Source organism: Theropithecus gelada, chromosome X (genome assembly GCF_003255815.1).
Source record: "Theropithecus gelada isolate Dixy chromosome X, Tgel_1.0, whole genome shotgun sequence".
NCBI classification, from domain to species: domain Eukaryota; kingdom Metazoa; phylum Chordata; class Mammalia; order Primates; family Cercopithecidae; genus Theropithecus; species Theropithecus gelada.
Genome location: NC_037689.1, coordinates 6,235,999 through 6,249,023, shown reverse-complemented (window position 1 = coordinate 6,249,023; position 13,025 = coordinate 6,235,999). Strand labels below are relative to the sequence as shown.

Here is a 13,025-nt window from a genome sequence, read left to right as displayed (position 1 = left end):
TAAAGGCCCTTTCCATCGAGCCACTCATTTCAGAGACGGGAAAACTGAGGCCCAAAACAGGCCACAGGATGAGCACGTCTTGCCCAGGGCCACATAGAAGACTTTAGGAATAGAGCCAAACAAGATCAGACCCCTTTGGGGCAGAAGGGTACGGGGGCAGGAAGGTCTATTCATCCTGTTTTGAAAAGCTTATTTGAGCTAAAGGGACAGGCTGCCCCCTTCCTCCCTCTTGCTGTCCTTTTCCAGGAATCCCTGGCCCAGCCTGCCCCATCCTGGGGTCCTCACTCCAACACGTCTCTGTTGAACTGCTTCTGCCGGTTCCCTAGGAATTCCCCTATCATCTGCCGGCTGAGGCCTTTCCGCTCCAGGATGAAGTGAGCCACTCCCACCGGTGTGTCTGACAGGAAGCCTCGCTCGATCAGATACTGGATACCCTTCTCTGGCTTCCTGCAGAAAGAGGGGAGGTAGATGAGATGACTGTCCTCCTGGAACTGTGCTCTCTGTCTCATTTGTTGAACTCATTTTGGGCCCAACTAAGTCCGGCCTCAGAGGACCAACGAAGTCAAATACATAATTTGATCCAATCCCATCATGGCGCAAATGAGAAAACTGAGGCCTAGAGAGAAGAAGCCACTTGCCCATTTCGAGGAGCTTCAAAATCCCAAGGTATCTTGAACCCAACATCCCCCTTCACTGGAGCTACACCACAATAGAAAGAAAATCAGTATCTAATGAGAGCTCGCTCTACGCCAGGAGCTCTGACCTTCCCAGCAAGAACCAAGGAGCAAGGTTGAGCACCTTCCCTGTGAGTCACAGACCCACAGAGTAGGGAAGAAGTGAAGAGGTTACTTTGTTCCATATCCCACATCCCACACAGGCAGGTCTCACCAACTTCCTCTGAGTGTTTCTATAGACAAGGTGCTCCCTAGATTTCCAGGGAGCTGGGCCAAAATCTGGGTCACAGTTATCCCATATTCAGAATCCCAGAACCTTAGGACCCCACAAGGTTAAAATTTAGAAGGGATGGTGCCATAGGAGTCTCAGATCCGTCACTTCCCAGTTGTATGACTTTGGACAATTCCTTTTACTTCTCCAAGCCTTGGTTCCTTATCTACAAAACAGGAACACTACTGCCTGCCTTGCTGAGTTATTGTAAGAATGAAATATAGGTGGCAGTGTTTAATAAGCTATAAAGATGTAAGGCATTCAAGTAATGGCTTATATTACATTTAATGTTTTCTAATTACATCTCATGTTTTCCAATTATTTTCTAATCAAATGTCACACTCCCACCTCACTCCTAAACACCTGACAGAAGACCAGGCACCTAGGAAGAGCTTAGTCACAGTCACTGAAGGGTCTAGCACACCACCCTGCCCCCAACATCTCTCACATACACATTCTGCTAGTGGTAGGTGGAAGAATAGAAGCCCAGGGGAGGAATGCACCTTGCCCAGGGCTATGCAGCGAGTCTGGCCAAAGGCCCACTCGGGGGCCAGATCTCCTGTTTCCCAGGCTAGGGCTCTTTCTACACCATATCACCTCCCCTCTAAAAAGGGAAGGTGGGGAGGACAAGTTTCAGAATCCATTTAGTGGGGTCATCTCACCCAAGATCGCACAGTCAGCCAGAGGCAGTACTAGGACTGCCCAGGTGTGTTAAGGGACTCTCTACTCTTTCACCCTGTTGCCAATCCTCTTCCCTGAATGTCTGGGGAGAAATACCGTTCCACAAAATGAAAGGATGGCAGAACCGGGATCACTGCGTGGAGTTCTGTCCCAGGAGCCCAAGTACCCGTGGCAGGGTAGGAAAGGGCGAGCAGGCTAGAACGGGCAGCACGCACTTGTTGAAAAGGTTGAGGCCGATTCGGTAGTGCCGCCTCTGGACCACATCATTGTTGAAAGCTGGCGAGTCCCAGCTGTGCCTTGTCTCCCGCTGGTAAGTCTGCTTGCACAGGCCGGTGGCCGGAGGCTCCCTTAGACTGTCCCGAGAAGAGGAGCCGGAGCTGCAGTTGATGGTCTCATTGGAATTGCTGGAGCTCTCGAGGCTCTCATTATCTCCACCGTCAGAGTTCTCGCCTGCTGCCTCGCACTTCCCCAACCTCCGACCCCCAGCCACACCACTGGGCCCAGTGCCACTGTTGGGGGCTGGTGGCAGGGGCCCTGGTGGGGCTGGGGCTGGGCCCTCAGGGGCTGGGTAGTGGCGGTGTGGGATCGGGGCCCTGCCTGGTGGCCCCTTGTGCTTCAGGGTCCCATGGGGGCTGCAGCCATCAGCCTCATACACCAGCTGGCGGTGGACAGAGCCGCGATCTGAGCGGTCACTCAGGTCCACGGAGCTGTCACTAGGAGGCTCAATGGTAAGCAGGGGAAGGTGGGCGGCCCGCAGCCGGAAATCCCGGCACTCCAAGCACCCGGGACCCCTGCGAGTGCCTTCCTCACGGCTACCGTCTTCCCGGGTTCCTGATGGCACTGGTGGAGGAACTGGCGGGAGAGGGGCTGGCGCCCAGAACTCGGGCCGGCCCTGGGGTGGGGGTTCTGTGCTGGGCAGTCGCTCAGGGGATTGTTGGGGAACTGTGTCATCCAGGTAGAGGGGAAGGTCACTGAAGGATGTGGCCGAGCTGTCCTCTTGCTGTTCCTTTGACTCCCGCTTCTCCAGCTGGGCTGAACCTGGCTCCTCAGACATGGGCCCTGACGGGTGGCAGTTCAGGGCTTCGTCGATGGATTCAGCCAGAGACTTTACCTGTGCAGGCGGGGGAGGAGAGGAGGGAAAGGGAGAGAAAAGAAAGAAAGATAAAGGGAAGAATGGTGGAAGGTGGGAATGAGGGAGGGGGGTAAGGGAAAAGGGGGAGTCTTCCTGGTAGGTCAGCAAGGAGGGTGGATTCCCCTCCCCCAGCCCTGACAAACTCTCTGTGGTCTATAAAATGACTCCCAGGGAACCATTGTGAGCTCACAGGAGCTGGGACTAATGCCCACGAGTTCCCCCACTCAGCTCACACCCCAATACCTCCTTTGTGTCCATTTAGACTCAAGCCAAATGTTACCTCCTCCCTGATTCAAGCCACATTCTTGCCTCTGCCATCCCCCAGGGCAAACCAAAATCCCAGCTTCCTCTGTGGGAATTCTCTTAGGAAATCCATAACATTTGACCTTGAGCGTCTGGACCACAGCTGGTAATGCTCTTTCCCTGTGGTATCCAGACTCTAAACTGACCGCTCATGATCCCTGCCTCCTGGTATTCACACCCTAGGGTACCACATTGTACCAGAGTTAGTCTGTGTGACAAACAGCATATGGCAGAAGTGAATGTATGTCACTTCTGAAATTAGGTTTTAAAAGACTGCAGAGGCTGGGCATGGTGGCTCATGCCTGTAATCCCAGCACTTTGGGAGGCCAAGATGGGAGGATCCCTTGAGCCCAGGAGTTCAAGAAAAGCCTGGGCAACATGGCGAGACTCTACCTCTACAAAAAATAAAAACATTAGCTGGGTGTGGTGGTACACACCTGTAGTCCCAGTTACTCAGGAGAGTGAGGCAGGAGGATCACTTGAGCCCAGGAGTTTGAGACTGCAGTGAGTTATGATCACGCCACTGCACTCCAGTCTGGCAACACAGCAAGATCCTGTCTCTAAAATTTTTATTTGTTTTTTTGAGACAGAGTCTCGCTCTTGCCCAGGGTGGAGTGCAGTGGCACGATCTCAGCTCACTGCAACCTCCAACTCCCAGGTTCCAGTGATTCTCCTCCCTCAGCCTCCCCAGTAGCAGGGATTACAGGCACGCACCACCATGTTTGGCTAATTTTTATATTTTTAGTAGAGATGGGGTTTCGCCATGATGGACAGGCTGGTCTCAAACTCCTGACCTCAGGCGATCCGCCTGCCTTGGCCTCCCGAAGTGCTGAGATTACAGGTGTGAGCTACTATGCCCGGCCAAAAAAAAATTATTTAAATTTTTTAAAAAAAGACTGCAAAAAAAATTTTTTTTAATTTACAAAATTAAAAAAAAAAATTTAAATGACTGCAGCTTCCATCTTGAGCACTCTTGGTCGCTTGTCACTTGTACTCTTTCTCTCAGACCCCCCAACCTGGGGAAAGCCCATCACGAACAGTCCTATAGAGAGGCCCACAGGGTGAGGCATTGAATCCTCCTGCCAACAGCCAAGTGAGTGAGCTTGAAAGCAGACTGCCAGCCCCAGTCTAGTCTTCAGATATTGCAGGCTCTCCCTACAGCTTGACTGCAACCTCATGAAAGGCCCTGAACCAAAACCACTCAGCCATGCCATTCCCAGCTTCCTGGACCCTAGAAACTGTATGAGATAATAAATGTTTATGGTTTAGGCTCAGTCTCTTGGGTCAGTTTTAAGCTACCAAATTTGGGGGTAATTTGTTACACAGCTAACAGATAACGGATATACTTCCCCATCAGACTTCAAGAGCACTCAGAGCTGGGACCAGACCTAGTTCCCAGACTGATCTCCTATTCCCCATTCCTCCCTTGAGGGGTGGATCCAGGCCTGGTTTCTCTTTCTAGCTCAGCTCAACACATTGCTTGACACAGAAGAGATGTTCAATTAAATCTTTGTGGTATGAATGAACAGATAAATGATATAGATCTTCCCTTCAATATTCCTGTCCTTCCCTCCACCTCTTCACCAGGTCCAAGGAGGCATGCCCAGGCTGATGGCAAGGCCAGATCATAGAGGTTAGAGCAGAGTGACTTTTTCTCTTATAAGGCTTCATCCATTCATTCAACAATCTCTACCAAGTACCTTCTTGGTTTTAGGAAGAAAACTAACATGTACTTAGCAGCTACTATGTACTAGGCGTTTTCATATACATTACCTGTATAGTTGCACTGAGTCTTCCAAATAGCTCTAAAAGGGTTTTCTCTCCATTTTATTTTCTCTCCATTTTATTGATCATGTTTCAGTGTGGTTAAACAGTTTGCCAAGGCCACACAGTTGGGAAATGGCAGAACTGGGATTCACACCTGGGCAAGTATGTTGACACACCCCAACCCTAGAACGATCTCCCACTACCTTTACTGCGTTACAATCCCACCCCTCCACGCTTTTGCTGATGCAACGCCTATGTAAGCAACACCCTTCCAAGTATTTCTAACTTGCTAAATCTTTTCTGTCTGGCAAGGCCCATCTCCAATGCTGTTTTCTCAAGTGGGTTTTCTGTGGTTCTCCCAGAAGAAAGTTTCCTCCCCTTCCTCTGGGTTCCCAAGGTACCATACATTGTACTATATAGCCTTTCTCATGTCTCAGAGCACACTCTACTTCAGGAGACAGTAATGCACACATGTCTGCCATTTCCTACTGCACTGGGATCCTTGAGGACAAGGACCAATTCCAGGTCCTTAGCCTCAGTCTCCTCCTCTATTAAATGGGAATAATAATCCCTGTCTCACAGGTCTGGTGTGAGGCATACACAGCACTGGCACACAGTAGGAGCTCATTACCTGTGAGTTAAGCTTTATTTTATAGTAGATCAAGTTCCAAGTAGTGAGAACTTTTTTCTTATTTGTTCTATACACCCATATATATTTTTTCCCACAAGAAGGGAACAGCATGGAACACCCATATTTGTAACTTGCTTGTTTTAACGATGTAATTTCTGGCTGGGCGCAGTGACTCATGCCTGTAATCTCAGCACTTTGGGAGGTCGAGGCAGGTGGATCACCTGAGGTCACGAGTTTGAGACCAGCCTGGCCAACATGGTGAAACCCTGTCTCTACTAAAATACAAAATGAGCTGGGCGTGGTGGCACATGCCTGCAATCCCAGCTACTCCGGAGAGTGAGGCAGGAGAATCACTTGAACCCAGGAGGCGGAGGTTACAGTGAGCCAGGATCGTGCCATTGCACTCCAGTCTGGGTGTCAAGAGCGAAACTCTGTCTCAAAAAAAAAAAAAAGTAATTTCTATCTTGCCAGTTCTTTCTCATTATTCTCACAGTCCCAACTCAAATGGTAGCTATTTGCTGTTATTAAACGCCTGCCACGCAACTTCTTTCAGTTTGCAATTTAGGTAAAAAGTAGCAGGAGTAGCCAGAGCATGGGGATGGAGAAGAAAGGCCCTTTTCAGGGATCCTGACCTGTTTGGAGAAGGAGTCCTCTAGTTCTGTGATGTCATTAGAAAACTCTCCAGATGTGGTGACGGAGCTTCCACCACCATCGATGCCCCCACCACAGGAGCCCCCATATGGGAGCCCCCGTTCAAGCCGGTGGCTCCGGGCACCAGCCATGGCACCCTCGTCCAGCGAGGCAGGCTTGCCCTCGAAGTACGCGGGGTTCTGTGCCTTCTCATACTCCTCAAAGGAGAACTGCATCCGCATGTTGGAAAGGATGATGCGGCGGGACATGCGGCTCTCTGAGGCTGAGCTGCGTAGCCGCTCAAAGTTCTTGTTCATGCGGTACTGGCGGAAGGCTGTCTGGATGGTCCTGGCAGCTCTGCGGCTCAGGAAGGAGCCCCCATACTTCCTCTCCAGCATTTCCACCTGGCAGAGAAGGGTCGAGGGGAACAAGGTCAGAAAGTCATGGCAGCCTCATCTCCCTAGGCACTAAACCACACCACCCCCACTGGAGTCACCGCTGACTGCTTACAGCCACCAAAAGCGCCAGGCTAGGTGCTCAGTGTTGTCTCCTCACTTGAATTTCAGATAACACTGGTCAAATGGGATTGGATTATGTTTTGTTTTCTTATTTGCAAGAAGAACATATTGATCATTTGAAAACAGGAAACAAACAGAGAAGCCGATAAAAAGAAAGCAAGGTAAAAATACATGGAGAGCAAGAAGGAAGGAAAGGAGGAAGAGAGAGAATGAGAAAGGACAAAGAGAGAGGGAGAGAGAAAGGAAGAGAAGGAAGGAAGGGGAGGAGGGAGGAGGAAAGGGAAGGAGGGAGGGAGGGAGGAAGGAAGGAAGGAAGGAAGGAAGGAAGGAAGGAAGGAAGGAAGGAGGGAAGGAATTACCTCCATTCCAAACACCTAACTAGAATATGTCCTTTGGTTTAGGGTATATGTTTTCGTATATGTCCTTCCAGTTTTTTCCTATATGTAGTATTTTGTTTTCCCTCCACCTTTTTTTTAGCTAAATAATCTATTGTATGGCACTCTTCTGAAAAGGTCAACTGATATGTGTGCTTCCCGTTAGACTGAGTTTTTTGGGGACCAGATCCAGGACTCATTCATCTTTACATCTCCAAGACCTGGGCAGGGAGCTCAGTAAATGTTTCTTGAGTGAATACAAGCCTCAGTGGATGGGTGGTGAATGAGCGCATCCCCAGTGTGGTGAAGGGTCCTGGGCCAGTCTTCTCCAATTCCAGCCTCATTATCCCTCCCTGATTCCACCCCTAAGAGCCACATCCCAAACCCTCCCCTGGCGCTCTCTTGCATCCCGACTCCCATTCCCAACCAGACTGCCTCTTCTGCACCTTCTTGTCCTGCAGGTCTGTGGAGAGTTCATAGCTGTCCGATAGGGCCTTGGAGCGCTTTATCTCCTCCTCCTCCTGCTTCCTCAGGGCGACACTGGCTGGCTGGAGGCGTGCCCGTTGAGCCCAGGGAAGGCCCACTCCAGCAGGGGGGCCCCCCATGTGGCTGCTGGAGGGGGGCAGCTGGCTCAGCCGGTAGGGGGGTTGGCTCCCAGGACTATCAACCGCTGTGCTCAGGTCACTGCCTGGGGCATCACCCTCCACACTGTGGGGATGAGATAAGATGAGCCAGGATGTTGGGACAGGAGAGGGGCCTACTGGGCCAGACTGAGAGTGGGTGAGCCAGATCCCTGCCCCCCATCCCATCCACCCCAGCTTCCTCACAGATATAGGGACCCAACACTTACAGGCCAGGGTGAGTCCTAGCTCTTGGACTGTCTCCCCACTCCCACCCAAGTCCCTTCCCTTCCAGCCCCCTTGCCTTCACAGCAAGATCCTCTTAGACTCCTTTCCCTCAAGGATCTGTTTGGTCCCGTCCTCCTCACCCCTCACAGCCTTCTCCCCGAGACCACTCCCCTCCCAGTCTTGTCTCTTCATGCCCTTTTTTCTGTCCCCTCACAGCTCCACCCCTCCCCACAGACCTCTTCCCCTTACAGCTCCATCCCCTCCTGGCCTTGTCCCCAACACAGTGCGCTGTGATTTCCCTCCCAGTCCGAGTCCCAGCACCACCCCAGATTAGCTCCTTCGAAGCGCCACCCCCTCCCAGCCCTGTCCCAGCTGTGTGAGGCCCACCCCTGCACCCTGCCCACCCAGACTCTCCCCTCACCTGCCCAGCCCTGCCCCCTGCAGCCTGGCCCCTGCCCCCTGGTGCCTGAACTCCAGGCCAGGCCAAGCCAGTTCCCAGGGTTCCCTGGCTGCTAGGGCAGGGCCAGCAGCAGGGCAGGGCGAGCAGCAACAGTGGGAGGCGCCTCCCATCCAGCATCCTCACAGGTAAAGAGCAGCCCTGCGGGGCAGCTTCCTTTTTCTCCTCATGGCCTCCTCTGCTCAGCTGGGGGAAGGGGGCAGGGGGGTCTCCACGCGTGGCAGGAGCTGGGCCCCGGGATTGCCCGCCCTGGTTTCCCAGAGCTGTTGTTCCACCAGAACTGCTCCCATGGTGCCATGGCAACCAGGCTGCCAGGGAACCCAGGTGGCGACAGAGCCCAGGCGCCTTGAGCCGAGCCTGCATGGTGAAGAGCTACAGAGGTGGGGAAGACAGGGAAGGAGTCGGGCAGGAAGGAACACGAAGGTGAGGCATGGAGGAGGCTGTGGGGGGAATAGGTGTGGCTGGGACCCAGAGAATGGTCTCATTATGGGGGGCACAAGGTTGGAGGCTCTTGGCTGGTAAACAGGCAAAGGGGTACTCCCCAGCCCCTATTTGGCAGAGGGGAAGGCAAAGGGCAGAAATGGGCTGGGGTGGGTACTGGGGGGGACCCTACCAGTGCAGGAGCTTGAGCTGCAACAGGCCTGCCAGCCTCGCAGCAGAGCGCTTTGCACTGGGGGCTGGATGTGGCGTGAAGGCTGCGCCCACGAGGCCCGGTCGCGGGCTGCAGCACTGTGGAGCTCGGCTCCGCCCTGGGGGGAGCTCCCACCCATTGCTCACCCTCCACCCCAAATTATCTTCCCTCCGGGGCCTGGGACGGTGGCCCTGACATCACCGCCGCTCCAGGGTTCAGCCCCAGCTCAGCCCACCCCCGGCATCTAAGATGTTCCTCTCCTCCCTGCCAGAACTGCAGGATCATGCCCACTAATCTCTCAAACCTCCCCTCCCAGCACACGGCTCAAGCCCAGTTTTGATCAACTGTCTCCTGTATGCATGAACCATCATCTATAACTTCCACTGCTCAGAAGAGATAGCCCAAGTCCCTTATTCTGGCATTTGAGGCTTCTCCAAGATACAACAGCTAATATTTATAGACCATTTAGTACATTTAGGTACCATTGTTACCACTTCACACTGAATAACCTGTTTACTCTTCAAGACAACCATATGAGATAGGTACTGTAATTTATCTTCATTTTACACCTAAAGAAACTGAGGCCCAGAGAGGTTAAGTAACATATCTATGGTCACACAGCCACTAATGATAGAGCCCGGATTCAAATCCAGGCAGTCTGACTCCAGAGCCCACAATCTTAAACATTAAGCCATACTTCAGGGTTGGCTGCCAGCCCCCTACTCCATCCACCTGTCATTCCAGCCTGGCCCAGATCCTGCTTTTCCCAAATGCTCCACTGCTTTCTATCTCCAAAACTGCTCATACAGTACCTACCACTTGAAATGCAATCCCCATCGTCTCCGCCATCTGCAATCTGAGAAATTCCCCCACATCCTAGTTCCGTCAAGATTCAGGTCATATGCCACCACTAAGAAGCCCTCCTGAATCCCGCCTCCAGCCAGAAATTATTGCTGATCCTGTTCAGAGCTCCCACACACAGCACATGTCTGTCCTGCTTTTTATGGCACAGGTTAGCTTTGGCAAAGCGTGACAGCTATTTGTGTTCATGACTCCCAGAATCCCAGCTCAGGAAGAGTTTGATAATCTCCCAGCTAACACAGAGCACACGGCCTGGAACACAGTAGGTGCTCAATAAAAGCTGCCGTCCAGAGGGAGTCAATGAATGTGCTCAGGAGGCTGCTCTAAGAAATACTTTCTCCTGAACTTTTACCATAGCCTCCAATCTCCTCTTCCAACCCATTCTTCACCCTGTGGCCAGTGAGAGCTTTCAAAAGTACAAATCTGGGCCAGGCGTGGTGGCTCACTCCTATAATCCCAGCACTTTGGGAGGCTGAGGTGAGCATGAGGCCAGGAGTTCAAAACCAACTTGGGCAACATGGCGAAAACCCGTCTCTACTGAAAATACAAAAATTAGCCGGGCGTGGTGGTGGGCGCCTGTAATCTCCTGCTGAGGCAGGAGAATCGCTTGAATCCAGGAGGCAGAGGTTGCAGTGAGCCAAGATCGCGCCACTGCACTCCAGCCTGGGAGACAGAGTGAGACTCTGTCTTAAAAAAAACAAACAAACAAAAAACAAACAAACAAAAAAAACCCAACAACAACCAAAAGTACAAATCTAGGCCAGGCACCATAGCTCATGCCTGTAATCCCAGCACTTTGGGAGGCCAAGGCACGTGGATCACCTGAGGTCAGGAGTTCAACACCAGCCTGGCCAACATGATGAAACCACATCTCTACTAAAACTACAAAAATTAACTGAGCATGGTGGGCCTGTAATCTTAGCTACTTGGGAGGCTGAGGCAGGAGAATCACTTGAACCCAGGAGACGGAGGTTACAGTGAGCTGACATCGCACCACTGCACTCCAGCCTGGGAGATAGAGTGAGACTGTCTCCAAAAAACAAAAAAAGTACAAATCTAGTTGGGCACAGTGGCTCACACTTGTAATCCCAGCTACTCCAGAGGCTGACATGGAAGGATCACTTAAGGCCAGGAGTTGAAGACCAGCCTGGGCAACATGGCAAAACCTCATCTCTACCAAAAATACGAAAAAATTATTCGGGTGTGGTGGCGGGCCCCTGTAGTCCCAGCTACTCGGGAGGCTGAGGCACAAGAATCGCTTGAACCCGGGAGGTGGAGGTTGCAGTGAACCAAGATTGTGCCACTGCACTCCAGCCTGAGTGACAGAGCGACACTCCATCTCAAAAAAATAAAATAAAAATAAAAAATTAGCCAGGCGTGGTGGCACGTGCCTTTGGTCCTAGCTACTAGGGAGGCTGAGGCAGAAAAATCGCTTGAGCCCAGGAGGTCAAGGCTGCAGTAAGCCGTGATGGTGCCACTTCACTCCAGCCTGGGCAACAGAGTGAAACCCTGTCTCAAAAACAAAAACAAAAACAAAAAAAAAACCATTCTAACCTAAACTCTCTCACTAAAACCCTTCCACAGTGCCAGATAACTCACTCAACAAACAACAACTGAGCACCTTCTGTATGCCAGGCACAGTGCTGGGTGCTGGAAATATACTAGTGAGCAAAATGCACAAGAACATTCTCAGGGAGGTGATGTTCTAGCGAGGGAACGGGTGTGGCTGTGACCCAGAGAATGGTCTCATTATAGGGGGCACAAGGTTGGAGGCTTAGAGAAGAAAGAAACAAGTAAATATATCCTGCCATTTCAGGTAGCGGTGACGTGCTAGGAAGGAAAATAAAGCAGATTGCAAAAAGGTGCTGTTTGAGATGTGGTGCTCAGGGAAGGCCTTTCTGGAGCAATGGCATATAAGCAGAGTGCTGACGGAAGTGAGAGTAAGTTGCATGGCAAAGGCAGTAGCAGTCCAGAGAGAGGGTACAGCCAGTGCAAAGGTCCGGAGGTAGAACAGAGTGAATGAGAGGAGATAGGAGATAAGATCAGAGAGGTCATGGGGGCCAAATCGGAAAGGGCATGAGCCTACAATAAAGACTTTGGTGTTTGCTCTGATTGAGGTGAGCAGAGGAGGGACATGATCTAACTTGGGTGTTCCAGGAATCAGCAGCCATGGGATAACCTTCAACTTCCTCAATGTGGCCACGGATGGCTCTCCTGACTAGTCCCCCCACCTCATATATTCTCTGCCCCATTGCCCCAACCTGGCTACCTCCTGCTCAGCCTTCAACACTCAGCTCAGGTGTGCCTTTCCATGCCTGCCTGCCTGCTCCACACAGGCTGCCTTACACCAGCTCCTCTCGGGCTGCTGTAGGGCCCTGTTGTCACCTCTAATTCCTAGGACAAAGGCACTACTTAGCTCATTGAATTCTTGAAACTTATCAAGGCAAGCACCATTAGCCTCATTTTATAGATGAAGACACTGAGGCTCAGAGAGGTGATATAAACTTGCTCAAGGTCACATAGTTATTAAGTAAAAAAGCTAGGATTCAAACGCAGGGCCCAGGCTTTTCATGACATCTTGCTGCCTCTCCTCACTCCCAGCTCTGTGCTGCCCCTGGCTCTGCACTCTTTGGCAATTCCTCCCTTGAGAGCTCACCCCCTGTTTTGGTTGCAAAGGGAATAGCGGCAGGGAGGTCGGGCTGTCAGCACAGCCTCCCACAAGGGAGCCTGGCAAAAAAAAAGGAGGGTGCTTGAGGGTGTTGCTTCTGATATCACACATACTGCTGAAGAAACAGCACTGGGGATGTGGAATCCCTCAAGTCAGAGCCCCCAGAACAACACTCGGGAACATGCTGATCACATGGAAAATCTCTCTTCTTCTTTTTCTCCCGCACACATACACACACATGCGCACACAGAGACAGAGAGCGAGCCTGTTGTAGAGTAAGATGCTGGGCAGGCCGAGGCTCAGGTCCTGACTGCCACTGACCAGCTGTGTAAGCCCAGGCATGTCACTTTTCCTCTCTGCACCTCAGTTTCTCATCTGTGCAGGGTCAAGCAAAACCAATTCCTTCTTTGGATTCCTGGACTTCAGAAAGGGTCTGGGAGCCGCCCCCACCCCCTCCCCCGGACTCTTCCCAGCCAGGAGCAAAACATCTGCATGTGCACACACACACACACACACACTCACACACATGCACGCAGAGGTACAATAACACAGACACATCCAAAGGCAGACAAACCTAGA

The 13,025-nt window shown here is 51.8% G+C and overlaps 1 protein-coding gene across 2 annotated transcripts in view; it reads right to left on the bottom strand.

Moving 5' to 3' along the window:
* The window catches only part of IQSEC2 (IQ motif and Sec7 domain 2), a 90,501-nt gene that overhangs the window by 15,887 nt on the left and 61,589 nt on the right, over window positions 1–13,025 (bottom strand). For both annotated transcript variants that reach the window (XM_025373579.1, XM_025373580.1), the window contains exons 3-6: window positions 7,428–7,689; window positions 6,092–6,493; window positions 1,842–2,737; window positions 286–447 (exon numbers count right to left, since the gene is read on the bottom strand). In XM_025373579.1, coding sequence (XP_025229364.1) covers window positions 286–447; window positions 1,842–2,737; window positions 6,092–6,493; window positions 7,428–7,689 — 1,722 coding nt within the window. The remainder of the gene's footprint in view (window positions 1–285; window positions 448–1,841; window positions 2,738–6,091; window positions 6,494–7,427; window positions 7,690–13,025) is intronic.